This window comes from Papio anubis, chromosome 18 (genome assembly GCF_008728515.1).
Source record: "Papio anubis isolate 15944 chromosome 18, Panubis1.0, whole genome shotgun sequence".
NCBI lineage: Eukaryota > Metazoa > Chordata > Mammalia > Primates > Cercopithecidae > Papio > Papio anubis.
Window position 1 is genome coordinate 22,276,385 of NC_044993.1, and position 16,749 is coordinate 22,293,133.

The 16,749-nt window shown below is 47.0% G+C and overlaps 1 protein-coding gene across 2 annotated transcripts in view; it reads right to left on the reverse strand.

Moving 5' to 3' along the window:
• Window positions 1-3,749: 3,749 nt before the first annotated feature.
• Window positions 3,750-16,749, reverse strand: part of CTCF (CCCTC-binding factor) — an 84,064-nt gene continuing 71,064 nt past the window's right edge. Inside the window, exons 8-12 of one of the 2 annotated variants that reach the window (XM_003917049.4) lie at window positions 15,183-15,343; window positions 13,676-13,858; window positions 12,697-12,832; window positions 6,267-6,428; window positions 3,750-5,246 (exon numbers count right to left, since the gene is read on the reverse strand). In XM_003917049.4, the coding sequence (XP_003917098.3) occupies window positions 5,062-5,246; window positions 6,267-6,428; window positions 12,697-12,832; window positions 13,676-13,858; window positions 15,183-15,343 (827 nt within the window). In that variant the 3' untranslated portion in view covers window positions 3,750-5,061. The remainder of the gene's footprint in view (window positions 5,247-6,266; window positions 6,429-12,696; window positions 12,833-13,675; window positions 13,859-15,182; window positions 15,344-16,749) is intronic. The other variant, XM_017953698.3, reaches the window with a different exon arrangement.

Genomic DNA, 16,749 nt, shown 5'->3' on the forward strand with positions numbered 1-16,749 from the left:
TGAGCGTGGTCATGAGCACCTGTAGTCCCAGCTACTGGGGAGGCTGAGGCACGAGAATTGCTTGAGTCCAGGAGGTAGAGGTTGCAGTGAGCCAAGATCTCACCACTGCACTCCAGCCTGGGTGACAGAGCAAGACTCCATTTCAAAAAAAAAAAAAAAAAAAAAAGCAGATTCTGCAGGCACACTGCCTAGATGACACCTAACATGTTACTTAGCCTTTCTGGTCTTCCAGTTTTGTTTGTAAGCCGGAGCTATTAACTAACCTCAAGCCTTGCTCTAAGGATTCAATGTTTATTTTTTTTTATTTATTTATTTTTTGAGACGGAGTCTCGCTCTGTCGCCCAGACTGGAGTGCAGTGGCCAGATCTCAGCTCACTGCAAGCTCCGCCTCCCGGGTTTACGCCATTCTCCTGCCTCAGCCTCCCGAGTAGCTGGGACTACAGGCGCCCGCCACCTCGCCCGGCTAGTTTTTTGTATTTTTTAGTAGAGACGGGGTTTCACCGGGTTAGCCAGGATGGTCTCGATCTCCTGACCTCGTGATCCGCCCGTCTCAGCCTCCCAAAGTGCTGGGATTACAGGCTTGAGCCACCGCGCCCGGCCATCAATGTTTATTAAGGGAAGTGCCCGCAACAGTGCCTGGCACTCAGATAACACATTTGCCAGGTCTACCATGACAACCCAGGGATTCCAAAACAGAATGACAGAAAATCCACCTCACTGGGATTTTTCTGTTTAGAATGACAAGGAGGAAAGATGAGAGTGACTGCCAAAAGGGTTGGAGTCATGCCCAGGTGGAGGGCCTCTGGAGGCTACAGCGACGCCAGTGGGGCCAGTCCCTGTGTGTGTGAGCACATGGGGGCAGGCAGGGACAACTAAGAAATCAGGCCAGGCTTGCAGGACTAGCCACGTGGCTGGTGGCAGTCAGGGCAGTAGTAACACAGCAAACCTGATCTCAGAGACCAAGTGAACACATGGGACTCAGTTCTTACAAGTGACAGTGACTCAATGAGAAGTTGTCAGCTTGTTCAAGCCCTTCTGTGTTCTGGATGGCATGTTACTCCATGGGCGTTCAGGAAATGCCAAAGCTCCTGAGAGTATTAGCCTTGCCTGGTCTGAGTAGCACAGGCTGAGGATGAGACTTGCCTCCCAGGTGGGCCGGGCTACGCCCCCTTGGTGCTGCCACAAGGCTCACCTCAGATGATTTTCGAAGACCAGGTCCTGACAAGCCAGAGAAGAGCTCAGGTACTTGCTGAGCTGGGCAGCAATAGGGTGGTGATGCCAGCCCAGGGGTGAAAAGGGCATAGATTCTTTACTTCTGTGGCTTAACAGTGAGGGAGATGCACGCGGGTTCAGGAACTTCCCCGTCAACAGTTCTCTGGGGTGCAGTAACAAAACTGGCTTCTGCTCCTAAAGGTTTTATAATTAAGGGTCAGACAGGATGCATCCTGGGCTATGCAGCAGGAGGATCCCTTTTCAGCCTTAACTCCCCTACAATGTCAATTCTTTTGCCCCCTCCCAAGCTAAAACAAATCCACTTACAGAGGGCCGGGAGTGGTGGTGCACGCCTGTAATCCCAGCAGTTTGGGAGGCCGAGGTGGGCGGATCATGAGGTCAGGAGATGGGAGACCATCCTGGCCAACACGGTGAAACTCCGTCTCTACTAAAATTCAATTAGTCAGGTGTGGTTGCATGCGCCTGTATTCCCAGCTACTGCAGAGGTTGAGGCAGGAGAATCGCTTGAATTTGGGAGGCAGAGGTTGCAGTGAACCCAGCTCGTGCCACTGCACTCCAGCCTGGCAACAGACAGAGACTCTTATCTCAAAACAAACAAACAAACAAACAAACACCTTTCAAACAGAATATGTACAATCAGGAATGACAGGCGGTGTTGAAAAACTGAGCCTCGTTGTTCTGCAAAAAGGTTATATATGCTTAGGTGGCTGGGCATGGTGGTTCATGCCTATAATCCAGCACTTTGGGAGGCTGAGGCAGGAAGATCACTTCAGTCCAGGAGTTTGAGACTAGCCTGGGTAACATAGCAAGACCCTATCTCTACAAAAAAACTAAAAAAAACAAAACAAAACAAAAATGAGCCAGGTGTGATGGCATGGCCTGTAGTCCCAGTCCCAGGAGGCTGAGGTAGGAGGATTGCTTGAGCCTAGTTCGAGGTCACAGTGAGTTGTTTGTGCCACCACATCCCAGCCTAGGTGACAGTGAGACCCTGTCTGAAAAAAAAACTTGGAATTAAGAAAAAGTTGGGGCCAGGTGTGGTGGCTCATGCCTGTAATCCCAGAACTTTGGGAGGCTGAGGCGGGCAGATCACCTGAGGTCAGGAATTCGAAACTAGCCTGACCAACATGGTGAAACCCCATCTCTACTAAAAATACAAAAATTAGCTGGGTGTGGTGGTGGGTGCCTGTAATCCCAGCTTCTCAGGAGGCTGAGGCAGGAGAATCCCTTGAACCCAGGAGGTGGAGGTTGAAGTGATCCGAGATTGTGCCACTGCACTCCAGCTTGGGTGACAAAGTGAGACTCCGTCTCAAAAAAAAAAAAAGTTTTGGCTGACTGGTAGTGGGTACCCTGGTGGGTAAACCATGGATGGGAGACAGAATTCAAGCTCCAACAGACCGAGACCACTAACTTTCAGAGCAAGGAGTTCACTGCCTGGCTGAATCCCGAGGCCCCAGGAGGCCCTGGGTTGTTTTCCTGGGAGACCCATCTGTGTGGACAGCACTAGGCAGCCAAAAGCTTCACATATTTTGCTGTTACTTCTCATTGAAAACTTGTAAGTTGGAATTTTGGTTAAAAAACTCAAGTGGTTTAAACTTTCACTTAAAGTGGGTTTGCCAAAGCAATCTGCCTAGAAACAGCAGCAGCAGCAAGATGATTTTCCAGTCACGCCTAAGATTCCAAACACGACACAACTCCATCCACCTTCCTGGGGTGCTAACAGGCAGTTCTATTATCTAAGACAGTCTCCTCACTACCCGGTGGTTGTGCATCTGTCTCTCCTTTCAAATGAACTTCTCTAGGGCAGGCTGGGTCCAGCTTCTCTGTTCCCTCACACCTGCCAGAGCTCCAGGTACATCTGATCCCAGGCCTCCTTGAGCTGAGATGCTGAGAGCCTCCTATTAGCCCCTTTCACTCTAAGCAGCTCTATGGCCCATCTACTCTGTGCACAGGGCACCTACTCAAGTGGATCACAGAAGCTGGCTGCCGTCCATCTACTCACCTGTACTCAAGCACACTTTTTGGGGAGTTAGAGAGTTACAGCAGGGGCTGGGTGCGGTGGCTCACGCCTGTAATCCCAGCACTTTGGGAGGCTGAGGCGGGCGGATCACGAGGTCAGGAGATTGAGACCATCTGGCTAACACGGTGAAACCCTGTCTCAAATACAAGAAATTGGCCAGGCGTGGTGGCAGGCGCCTGTAGTCCCAGCTACTTGGAAGGTTGACGCAGGAGAATGGCGTGAATCCAGGAGACGGAGGTTGCAGTGAGCCGAGATTGCGCCACTGCGCTCCAGCCTGGGCAACGGAGCGAGACTCCATCTCAAAAAAAAAAAAAAAAAAAGTTATAGCAGGATGTGCTCAATATCCAGTCACCCGCCAAGATCATATCCTCCCATCTGCTAGAGAAAGTACCATCCCAGGAGCAGAGGTTGCCTGTGAAAGGCAGCAGCCTGCACAGCTTGGAACCACGTATGCAGTCCCCCAACCTCCCTCAAGTAGGCAGGAATCACGCAAGATGGAGTCTTTGAAGCACTTGTTAATCCGTTATGATTTATTAGCTGTACAGCAGTAGATCCTCCTCCCCAGCTTTCAACCCCATTACATATTTTATTACAGGTCTCATGTTGGCGTCCTAAAATAATGAAAAATATCACACAGTACAGCTAAGTACAAAATGCATCAACCTAGAGTCTGATAGCTAACTGATGGCTCTCTTAAAAGCAATACACAGAAGAAAAAAGTGTTTGAAATCAGTAAGACTGAGGCTCTCTAAAAAACACATTTTTAAACATGTGACAGTTCATGTGCAAGAATCACTTTTTAGTTGGTTTTGTTTCACATTATTATTTTTTGAAGATCCAAAGTTTAAATTACTGACCTAGTGAAATTTTCTGGCCCAGCTTATAAGGGCTGCTGTGACCCACTCATAATCACCCTTCTGCTTTAACAGAAGATTTATAAAACACAACAATCAGCTACAAACAGGGCAAAGAAAATGTTGATGGGAAATCATAACTGAAAGTTAATTGTACAAGGTTCAAATGCTGGCTCCGTGGGCTGGAAATCATGATCTGCCACGTGGGTGTCCGTCACTGGTGGGCAGTGGTCTGGGTGCCATTCTGCTACATGATTGTGATCCAATTCCTTGTCAACATTTACACACTACAGAGTCTGTGGTAACTTAATTTGCAAGTAATTAAAATGCTGGGTTTTCTTACACTGCACTTCTTTTCAACCTCTTAATTAATGGAAAAGATTAAAATGTAAAAAAAGTTATTTACAAGCTTGACCATACCAGAAACTTTGCCAAGAAAGAGGCAAAGCTTTCAGGACAGAACCTGATCGTAGCATGCCATACTACTGGTGTGCAGCTGACTCCAAGCAAAGGGAGTCAGGGAAAAGCAAAAGCAAAAAACAGTTTAAAAGTCTAAGTCCTTCCCAAGTATGCATTTACAATTAAAAACTCTCTTGGGAAGAAGACCATAGAACTCTGGGAAGCCTGGTGGCCATTCTGGAGTGGTTTACCACATGGAGGGAGGGGTCAATGTCTCCGTTTCCATCTAGGAAAACGAGTTAGTCGTCAACACTGTCCTCAGCACTTCACAGTAAACCCTCGGGGACTCAGAACATTCCATGATTTGCTAACATCAGACAGCAAGTTCTAGTTAAATCACATTTTTTTCTAACATCATCCTTGAAGTTTTCGTTCTTGGTATGTTTGGTAAAATGATGCTTTTCCCAAAGCCAAAAAAAGAAAGAAGGGAGAAAAATTAAGATGCGGGCCGTTTAAACACAGCCCAGAGCAGTCCTGGCGACACACAAGGCTCCGCCATCACCGGTCCATCATGCTGAGGATCATCTCGGGCGTGAGGTCTCCGTTGGGGGCGTCTGTGGCAGCTGGCTGGGGCTCCTCTTCTTCTCCCTCTGCGGGCTCAGCATCTGGCTCTTTTTTTACTTCAACTATAATGTTTTCAATTGCACCTGTATTCTGATCTTCAACCTGAATGATAGCTGTTGCTGGCAAAGAAGAGCACAGACAGAACAAATGGTGCATTAAAGCCCCAAGAATCACAAGGGTCCTTCAGACTGACATCAAACAGGATGTCAGCAATGCAGGAAAGCCTTATTAGATAGTGGTCCAGAGAGAGTCAATTTATTTATTTATTTATTTATTTTTTTGGAGACTGAGTCTGGCTCTGTTGCCCAGGCTGGAGTGCAGTGGCCGGATCTCAGCTCACTGCAAGCTCCGCCTCCCGGGTTTACGCCATTCTCCTGCCTCAGCCTCCCAAAGTGCTGGGATTACAGGCTTGAGCCACCGCGCCCGGCCTCAATTTATTTTTTATTTTATTTTTTGAGACGGAGTCTTGCTCTATCACCAGGCTGGAGTGCACTGGCACGATCTCGGCTCACTGCAACCTCTGCCTCCCGGGTTAAAGCGTTTCTCCTACCTCAGCCTCCTGAGTAGCTGGGACTACAGGGGCCTGCCCCTACGCCTGGCTAATTTTTGTATTTTTAGCAGAGATGGGGTTTTACCATGTTGGCCAGGCTGGTATGGAACTCCTGACCTCAGGTGATCCTCTCGCCTTGACCCCCCAAAGTGCTGGGATCAAAGGTGTGAGCCACCGTGCCTCACCCTGAGTTTCTTAGAAGGGGCAATCTCAGCACAGAAACTGCTTTCCCTCTCCACCCTTTACGATTTGGCTCTTTTATATTCATTACCGTATCCATTCTGCCAGCTGACTGTGACTTTGGTTGTTTTTCAAAACCCGCCCACATTAACAGTACCCATCTTGTAGAACACAAGTACCCTTCTACTCTGGACTTCTTCTCCTTGAAATGTAACAGGCCTCTAAAGATTTCCTCAGATGTTCCTCAGTAAAAACTCCTAAAAAACCATTTCCTGAGAGTTTGTTCTCGACATGCCCTTAACTTGTTCTCATGGCTTAGTTCCCACCTCCCCAAAGAATAAGGACCCATCTGGCTCCCCCACATGCTCGGAGAAGACTCCAGCCTCCAGAGCAGAGATGAACAACTTACGCTGGTTCTGTTTGGGCTGGTTGGTTCTGCCAGGGGGTCGTCCTCTCCGCTTCTTGGCAGGTGGTGGGGCTGGGGTCACAGGCTGAGGCTCTGGCTCGGGTTCAATTTCTACGGCAGGCTCCTCCTCATCCTCATTGTCGTCCAGATCTGGTTCAGCATTTTCTTTTCATGAAATCAGGAAGCACAGGTGGTGGGACAAGGAGAAGGGTGGTGGAAGAAGAAAGAAAACAATTACATATTCTTTGAAGTCTTGTTTTTTTATATATATATATATTTCTTTTCTTTTTTTTTTTTGGGACAGGGTCTCACTCTGCTGCCTAGGCTGGAGTGCAGTGGCACGATCTCGGCTCACTGCCACCTCCACCTCCCAGATTCAAGTAATTCTCATGGCTCAGCCTCCTGAGTGGCCGGGACTACAGGCACGCACCGCTATGCCCAAGTAATTTTTCTTCTTCTTTTTTTTTTTTGAGACAGAGCCTCACTCTGTCTCCCAGGCTGGAATGTAGTGGCACGATCTCGGCTCACTCGGCTCAACCTCCGCAACCTGGGTTCAAGCAATTCTCCTGTCTCAGCCTCCTAAGTAGTTGTGACTACAGGCATACGCCACCACGCCCAGCTGATGTATTTTTAGTAGAGATGGGGTTTCACCATATTGGTCAGGCTGGTCTTGAACTCCTGACCTCAGGTGATCCACCTGCCTTGGCCTCCCAAAGTGCTGGGATTACAGGCATGAGCCAACTTGCCCAGCCAATCCAGGTAATCTTTGTATTTTTTGTAGAGACGGGGTTTCGCCATGTTGGCCAAGCTGGTCTCAAACTCCAGATCTCAGGTGATCTGCCCACTTCGACCTCCCAAAGTGCTGGGATTACAGGCGTGAGCCACTGTGCTCAGTCTATTATTTTATTAAGAAAAACCAATTTAAGGCTGGGCACAGTGGTTCACACCTATAACCCCAGCACTCTGGGAGGCTGAGATTGGAGGATCACTCATGTTCAGGAGTTCAAGACCACCTTGGGTAACACAGTGAGACATTATCTCTACAAGAAATAAGAAACTGGCAGCTGGGCGCGGTGGCTCACGCCTGTAATCCCAGCACTTTGGGAGGCTGAGGTGGGTGGATCACCTGAGGTTGGAAGTTCAAGACCAGCCTGACCAACATGGAGAAACCTTGACTCTACTAAAAATACAAAATTAGCTGGGCATGGTGGCGCATACCTGTAATCCCAGCTACTCGGGAGGCTGAGGCAGAAGAATCACTTGAACCCGGGAGGCAGAGATTGCGTGGAGCTGAGATCCGCCATTGCACTCCAGCCTGGACAACAAGAGTGAAACTCTGTGTCCAGAGAGAGAGAGAAAAGAAAAAAACAAAAAACAAAAAACAAAACAAACGAAATTGGCTCAGTGTGGTGGCTCATGCCTGTAATCCCAGCACTTTGGGAGGGCGAGGTGGGCGGCTTACTTGAGTTCAAGAGTTCGAGATGAGACCAGCCTGGCAAATATGGTGAAACCCCATTTCTACTCCAAAAAAAAAAAAAATGTGGCCAGGCATGGTGGCTCAGGCCTGTAATTCCAGCACTTTGGAAGGCCAAGGCGGGTGGACTGCAAGGTCAGGAGATTGAAACCATCCTGGCCAACATGGTAAAACCCCGTCTCTACTAAAAAAACAAAAATTAGCCAGGTGTGGTGGCAGGCACCTGTAATCCTAGCTACTCAGGAGGCTGAGGCATGAGAATCACTTGAACCTGAGAGGCAGAGGTTGCAGTGAGCTGAGATAATGCCACTGCACTCCAGTCTGGGTGACAGAGTAAGACTTTGGGAAAAACAAACAACAAAAAAAGATAAATTAAAAATTAAAAACAAAACAAAAGTCCATTTAAAAATGCTTTTAGGGGCCGGGCGCGGTGGCTCACGCCTGTAATCCCAGCACTTTGGGAGGCCGAGGCGGGTGGATCACAAGGTCAGGAGATCGAGACCATGGTGAAACCCCGTCTCTACTAAAAATAGAAAAAATTAGCCGGGCGCAGCGGCGGGCGCCTGTAGTCCCAGCTACTCGGGAGGCTGAGGCAGGAGAATGGCGTGAACCCGGGAGGCGGAGCTTGCAGTGAGCCGAGGTTGCGCCACTGCACTCCAGCCTGGGCAACACAGCAAGACTCCGTCTCAAAAAAAAAATAAATAAATAAAAAATTAAAAAAAAAAATGCTTTTAGGGGAGCAGGGTGTGAGGTTCCAAAGTAATAAATAAAAATGCTTTTGCTGGAATTTTTGCTATCAGGATTAATATAATAAACAGGTATTGCAGCAAAATGAAGCAAATTGACTTGAATACTATTATTCGCACTTTATGTGGGACTGGCTATTAGTTTTTCCTTTTAGCTTTAGACCCTACTTTTTTGATTGAACACAATACTGAATTTCAAATTTTAATGATCCCCCTACCTACTATACCAGGATAAAGCAGGACACTAAGCCTGAAATGGACCCTTGGAGATGTGGTTCTGCTCATCTCTAAGTGGGCAGGAGGGCTAAGAGTGTGTGTGTGTGTGTGTCGGGGGACAAGACGGAAATTCTTTTTTTTTTTTTTGAGACGGGGTCTTGCTCTGTCACCCAGGCTAGAGTGCAGTGGTGTGATCATAGCTCACTGCAGCTTCTAACTCCTGACCTCCCAAAGTGTTAGGATTATAGGCTTCATCCATCATGCCTGGCCAGAAATTCTTACACATTGTGAGGTCCTATTTACTAAGGTAAGTAGCAAGAGTTTTTTTGAAACTATTATTGATTCTCTTTTAAAGTCAAGTTTTTGGACTTAATTCCCAGCTGTACCAGACCTAATGTATCATTCCCAACCCTTTTGCTCTCCTCCCTAATGCCACAGTTGTCCATCCATGGTAAAATAAGTGGTACATAAAAGTGAGGAAATTATTGTATAAAGAATACTGATGAGGAGTCAGGTAATGAGGCTCTGAGTCTCAGATCTCTTACTAGATATGTGACCTGGGACATCTGACCAGCTGAGACTCAGTTTCCCTGAGCAATTTCTGTAGCACTCTCACTCCACTTAATAGTGACCTGGAGATCAACAGGACTGAGGCAACTCATGTAATCCTGCTCCATAACCTACAGTCTACCACAAACACAGCTTTTACTTATAGCAAACATCACAATTTTAAAATTCACCATTTTCCACTTAGGCTTCGGTACTTCACTGAATGAGGGTGTTACCCTCATTTTATAGAAAAAGTGAGAAACTAAGTGATTGCAATGCACAGCCAAGTCACAGCAGGTAGAATTCAAACCTCTGCCCTCAGTCTGGGCTGTTCTGGTGCCCACATCTGCAGGCAGCTAAAGAGCTTTTGTTATCCCTCCCCCATGGCTGTGGCACAAAATGTACAATGCCTGCCTTCCTCTAGAAAGCACAGGTTATTGACGTGCACTCTCTTTCTCTGGAACAAAATGTTTAAATTTAGAGATCTGTGGGTAAACTCCTGATCTTCCAGATAAAATGCCTTATTTCTCAAGTGACTGAAATCCTAAGTGAAAATGTGGGGAATGTAGAGATAAGTGGCAGTGTGTCAAGAACGAGAGATGCTTCCCTGCTGAACTTCTTCAAGCCCCCTATTGCCTAAGTTGGCCCAATGCCTAGAAAACTAAACAAATTCAGTCAGAATTGGGGGGAAAAGCATACAAAGGCAGGCTAACAGGATCAAAGGCTTATTGGCTTGGTGGTATTTCAGCAAAAAGCCTTGAAAACAGCAGTAGACCATCTGCTGGTCGATTTCTGTAGATAGCCGACAAGCAGAACTTCTGGGTCAGGACAAGTAACACTGCATGGCCATCAGTGGCATGGAGCCCAGGCTGACGTCCATTTTCTGGGGGAGATAAAGAGTCACTAGGTATAAGGCCTTGAACCAAATTTCGTGCTCTACTAAACAGCAGCAGACCGAAGGAAGAACTGTAGAAATCTATCAGAAGCTATCAATAATCTCTTTAGACTTAAGATGCTTCTGGTTACATATGATGAGGGAAAGAAGCTGGTCTTCCTGGAGATGAATCACAAAAGTGAACAAGGAAGTATCAGGAGAAAGCAGGACACAGGACAGAGTCTGGCAGCAGGGGGCTTTGCAACTAAGAGCAACTATAAAGGTTAAGATTATCTGATCACTGGTAATATCTGGGAGTCTCCCAACATTTCTGAAAACCCCCAACAGTTCACTGCAATAATTTTTTTTTTTTTTTTTTGAGACAGGGTCTCACTCCGTCGCCCAGGCTGGAGTGCAGTGACACTATCTCAGTTCACTGCAGCCTCAACCTACTGGGCTCAAGCCATCCTCCCACCTCAGCCTCCCAGACAGCTGGGACCGAAGGTGCAGGCCACAACCCCCTGCTGATTTTTGTATTTTTTTTGTAGATACAGGGTTTTGCCATGTTCCCCAGGCTGGTCTTGAACTCCTGAGCTAAGGTGATCTGTCTGCCTTGGCCTACCGAAGTGCTGGGATTACAGGCGTGAGCCACCATGACCAGTGGCAAATTGACATCTTAAAGGAGGCATACACTTAACACCCAGTGACTGAAGAAGATGCTACTTAAAACAGATACTCCAGGCCGGGCGCGGTGGCTCATGCCTGTAATCCCAGCTACTTGGGAGACTGAGGCAGGAGAATTGCTTGAACCTGGGAGGCGGAGGTTGCAGTGAGCCGAGCTCGTACCACTGCACTCCAGCCTGGGCAACAGAGTGAGACTCCGTCTCGGAAAAAAAAAAAAAAATGTAAAAAAGTAATAAAATCAATTACTATAACTCACCGTATTAATAGTCATTAGACAGCATTAATTAGAAATACAAATTAAGGCCGGGCACAGTGGCTCAAGCCTATAATCCCAGCACTTTGGGAGGCTGAGGAGTGCAGGTCATCTGAGGTCAGGGGTTCGGGACCAGCCTGGCCAACATGGTGAAACCCTATCTCTATTAAAAATACAAAAATTAATAGGGCGTGGTGGGGCAAGCCTGTAATCCCAGCTACCTGGGAGGCTGAGGCAGGAGAATCGCTTGAACCCAGGAGGTAGAGGTGCAGGGAGCAGAGATCACGCCACTGCACTCCAGCCTGGGCAACAAGAGGGAGATACCATCTCAAAAAACAAAAAAGAACACCAAACAAACAAAAAACTCAAAAACAAAAAAGCCCAATAAGTGACTAAAGTTCTTCAATATGTTACTTATTCAAAAAATCTCATCCCCTCCCCACTATTTCTACTGACAACCAGTGCAAAACACAAAATGAAGAATCCCTAGACTATCAGGCATCATCTATAATCTCTCCAGTTTAATGGTGCTTCTGGGAAGTCCATTCCCTAAAACCAAACTCTCTACCACCTTTTCCATCCATACCTTAAGTCTTTAGTTACAGAGGTGTCTTCCCACCTGGATGCCAGCAACCCACATATCCACACTATAGAATCTAACACTCTGAACATGTTTGTGTAATTAAACGTGGCCTCCAAATTACCGAGACTCTTGTTCTTCCACCCTCTTTGTGAGGCTTGGCACTTCTTTTTTTGGAGACAAAAAAAAAGACGCCTAGGATGGAGGGCAGTGGCGTGATCACAGCTCACTGCAGCCTCTATTTCCCAGGCTCAGGTGATTCTCCTACCTCAGCCTCTCGAGTAGCTGGGACTATGGGCATGTACCACCACACCGGGCTAATTGTTAAATTTTTTGTAGAGACAAGGTTTTGCCATGTTCCCCAGGCTGGTCTCAAACTCCTGACCTCAAGTGATCTGCCCATCTTCGTCTCCCAAAGTGCTAGGATTACAGGCATGAGCCACTGTGCCCGACCAAGGCTTGGCACTTCTAAGCATAACCTCCTGCCTGGGTTTCATGACTAGAGAGGCAAAAAACACTCCAAAGAGTACCTGTGGTAGGAAAATAGGCAAGATTTTAAACTTTAAATGGAGAGATTAAGGTAGGAAGAGAAAGGCTGACCTTCACTGACTTGATCAGCACCTCTCAAGGCTAGGCTGACACAGGCAGTCAAACCATAAGTGAAGAGGCTTAAACAACTTTCTTCATGTCCATTAGATTCACTGCTCAAATCTAGACCAGCTACCTAAATGTAAAAGTTAAGAACATAGGACAAGAAACTCGGCTGGCCTTAGAATATCACAAATTTGAATAAACTAAATAAAAATATTAATTTTGCTTTGACTTTAACTGAAGATTACTTATAAGGCATTAATAAGTGGAATGCCACGAGGAGAAAAGAAAATGTGCCCCAGAAAAACACTAACTGCTGTTGTAAATAGACATTAGGAGATGAGAAGTTTAAAGAAAGGAAGAGCGTGTGCCTGCCTCTGTATCTCAGCATATCCAAACATAAATACACTGGAAACTGGGCTCCAAAGCCTGCCATAGTAAGCAAACCAAGAAACAAGTCACCTACCACTGTCAGAGGAATCTTCTTTCTTAGAGCGCATCTTTCTTTTTCTTCCACGTTTACTCTTCTTCGTTTCTCCTCCATTCTCCCCCTCTACACCATCTGGGCCAGCACAATTATCAGCATGTCTTGCCATGGTATTCTAACAAAAAGAACAAAATCCTCTTTCACACCACTAAAAAAGCTAAGATCAGATTGAAAGTTATTTACTTTAATAAAATCCATATTAAGCCTAAAAATTCTAGTATCTGCTAAGTGTGTCCTGAACACGCTGTCTCTGCTCAGGGGAAATGGATAAGGCTAGCTTCTTTGAGGGGAGGCTCAGCAGCCTACAGACAGAGACAGGGGAGGATTCAGACCAGCTCCTAGTTCTGTCAAGATCTAACACAGCCCTCAAGAGAAGACCCCGCACAGGCTACAGCTAGCTAGGGGTGGGGTGGGGTGCAGGTTTCAATCCACCTAAGGAAATTTCTTTTTTTTTTTGAGACGGAGTCTCGCTTTTTCGCCCAGGCTGGAGTGCAGTGGCGTGATCTCGGCTCACTCAAGCTCTGCCTCCCTGGTTCCCGCCATTCTCCTGGCTCAGCCTCCCGAGTAGCTGGGATTACAGGGGCCTGCTACTGCACCCAGCTAATTTTTTGTATTTTTAGTAGACAGGGTTTCAGCGTGTTAGCCAGGATGGTCGCCATCTCCTGACCTCATGATCCACCCACCACGGCCTCCCAAAGTGCTGAGATTACAGGTGTAAGCCACCGTGCCCAGCAGGAAATTTCTTTATACAATCAATCTATTCAAAGATACTGTGTTCCCCATCAGTGGAAGGGCTCACACATGGATAGAAACATCAAGATGGGGTGACTAACACTTTCCAAACAATGGAGCATCTCTCTTTATAACCTCAGTGAAAAAAACTACCTTGCTCTGCAGAGGAAGACCAAAAATCCAATATTCAGTATCATAATAGGAAAAGTGAAGTTCTGACCCTTACCCGACGTGTAAATGTTTTCCCACACTTAGAACAGACAAACGCCGCAGGGACAAAGTTGGGGTCATGATAGCGCTTGAAGTGCATGTCGAGAAGCTGCTTCTGGCGGAAGGTCTTATCGCAGTGGCTGCAGGCATAAGGCTTCTCCCCGGTGTGGGTGCGCTTGTGCATGATCATGTGCCTCTCCTGAAATGGCATAGGGGGAAAGGCCTCTGAGCCTGCTCATGGGGCTACTATCCCAGCTGCCACCTGCATGCAAGTGGCCAACAGGTCTTTCTCACCCAAGCTAGGTCTAGACCCAACATGGCTTGAGATGATAAAGCTATATATTTAGAGACAGGGTCTTGCTCTGTTGCAAAGGCTGGAGAGCAGTGGTGTGATCATGGTATACTGCAGCTTCAAAATGGGACCACAGACATGAGCCACCATGCCCAACTAATTTTTTTCTTTCTTTTGAGACGGAGTCTTGCTCTGTCGCCCAGGATGGAGTGCAGTGCCGCCATCTCGACTCGCTGCAACCTCCACCTCCCAGGTTTAAGCCGTTCTCCTGCCTTAGCCTCTGGAGTAGCTGCGATTACAGGTGCCTGCCACCACACCCAGGTGATTTTTGTAGTTTTTAGTAGAGATGGGGTTTCATTAGGTTGGCCAGGCTGGTCTTGAACTCCCAACCTCAAATGATCTGCCTGCCTTGGCTTCTCAAAATGCTGGGATTACAGGTGTGAGTCACCTGGCCCCAGCTAAATTTTTTTTTTTTTTTGGAGACAGTCTCACTCTGTCACCCAGGCTGGAGCGCAGTGGCGCAATCTCGGCTCAACGCAACCTCCACTGCAGGTTCAAGCAATTCTCCTGCCTAAGCTTCTGGAGTAGCTGGGATTACAGATGTCTATCACCACGCCTGGCTAATTTTTGTATTTTTAGTAGAGGCAGGGTTTCACTGTCTTGGCCAAGCTGGTCTCGAGCTCTTGACCTCAAATGATCCACCCACCTCGGCCTCCCAAAGTGCTGGGATTACAGGCACTTGAGCCACCCTGCCCGGCCCTAATTTTTCTTTCTGTAGAGACAGGGTCTCTCTCCGTTGCCTATCTCGGCCTCCCAAAGTGCTAGGATTACAGGTGTGAGCCACTGGGCCCCGCTTGATAAAGGTATTTTTAGTGTGGTGCAGAACTGCTTCCGTAATTCTAGCACAGACAGAGCTGCTTATTCCTGCTGAGCTCCTTCTCTGGCTCTCCCCCAAGAGTCATGTCCCCGCATGAGATTCTTCCCCTCTCTCAAGTCCTGGACTTACTTTCCACAGTTTTCAGAGAGATGTCTGCTTAAGGAAGAGGTAAGCTGTGACTGAATAAAACATCAGCGGGACATGGGATAACACAATTGACAAGGAGCATGACCTTTGATTTTGGTGACATTCCTCATAATCCAGTTTGAAAATACTATCCTTAAAATATGTAAATGCCTTCTGATAACACCAGACACTGAGGAAGCACCAACAACTTTCAGTGAAGGTTCCTACCTGTCTACAAGCGTAATCACACTGGTCGCACTTAAAGCGCTTCTCATTCTTGTGTGACTTCTGATGCTGGATGAGGGCATAGCGCTCATGAAACACGGCATCACAGTAACGGCATTTCTTGCCTTGTTCAATATAGGAATGCTGCTTTCGCAAGTGGACACCTGAAAGCACAGTAAAAAGCCCAGTGTAATGTTAAAACACAAACAAGCACTTTAATAAGTTACTAATACATTTCTCTTGATTTTTTTTTTTTTTTTTGAGACGGAGTCTTGTTCTGTCGCCCAGGCAGGAATGCAGTGGCACAATCTCGGCTTACTGCAAGCTCCACCTCCCAGGTTCATGCCATCCTCCTGCCTCAGCCTCCCGAGTAGCTGGGGACTATAGGCGCCTGCCACCACGCCTGGCTGTTTTTGGTTTTTTTTTTTTTTTTTTGTATTTTTAATAAAGACGAGGTTTCGTCATGTTAGCCAGGATGGTCTCAATCTCCTGACCTTGGATCTGCCCGCCTCGGCCTCCCAAAGTGCTGGAATTATAGGTGTGAACCACTGCACCCGGCCCATTTCTCCTGATTTTTAAGTTTACTCTGGGTGTTACACAAAAAATGAATGAAAAGGCAGAGTAAAAGGTGCAGGGAGAACAATTAAGATTGTTCAAATAGGATAGGTGGGAGAAGATGGTCGCTGGGACAAGGGTGATGACAATGGGTGTGGATGGAAGGAGAAGAACTGATGAGAGATGGAAGCAGTTGCATCAATAGGATTTAGTGACTGTAGAGTGAAGAAGAAAGTAGGCATCAGGCCTGGAAAACCAGGTAGTTGTTGGGGTCATTTACTGAGACAAGAATAGTGGAAGAGGGCTTAAGACCAAGTTGTATGTGTTATTTTTGGGGTCGGGGAGTCGGGGGATATAAGGGATAGAGAAGTTTTAGACCTTCAGTTTTAGACATGCTGAATTTGAAATGCCAGAGACATCAATGCAGGGGTGGGATGGCAAGGGATACACAGTTATATAAGGTTAACTCAAGAGAAAGATCTGGAGTAGGAATATAAATGTACAAGTTGTTAGGATTTGAAAGCAGCTATGCTTATCACTGTACCACCAATGCCACAAAAAGTTGTTAGAATTTGAAACCATGGGAGCTGATAAGATCACTAAGGCAAAAAGTAGAATTAAAATAAAAAGTATGGGTCATGCTTTAAGAAGTCTAAGAGTTGGCAGGCACAGTGGCTCACGCCTGTAATCCCAGGACTTTGGGAGGCTGAGGCAGGTGGATCACCTGAGGTGAGGAGTTCAAGACCAGCCTGGCCAACATGGCAAAACTCTGTCTCTTCCTAAAAAAAAAAAAAATTAGCTGGCCGTGGTGGTGTATGCCTGTAAACCTGTAATCCCAGTCACTTGGGAGGCTGAGGCAAGATAACGGCTTGAACCTGGGAGGCGGAGGTTGCAGTGAGCCAAGATTATGCCACTGCACTGCACTCTAGCCTGGGCGACAAAGACTCCATCTCAAAAAGAATCCTAGCACTTTGGAAGGCAAAGGCATGTGGATCACCTGAGGTCAGAAGTTTGA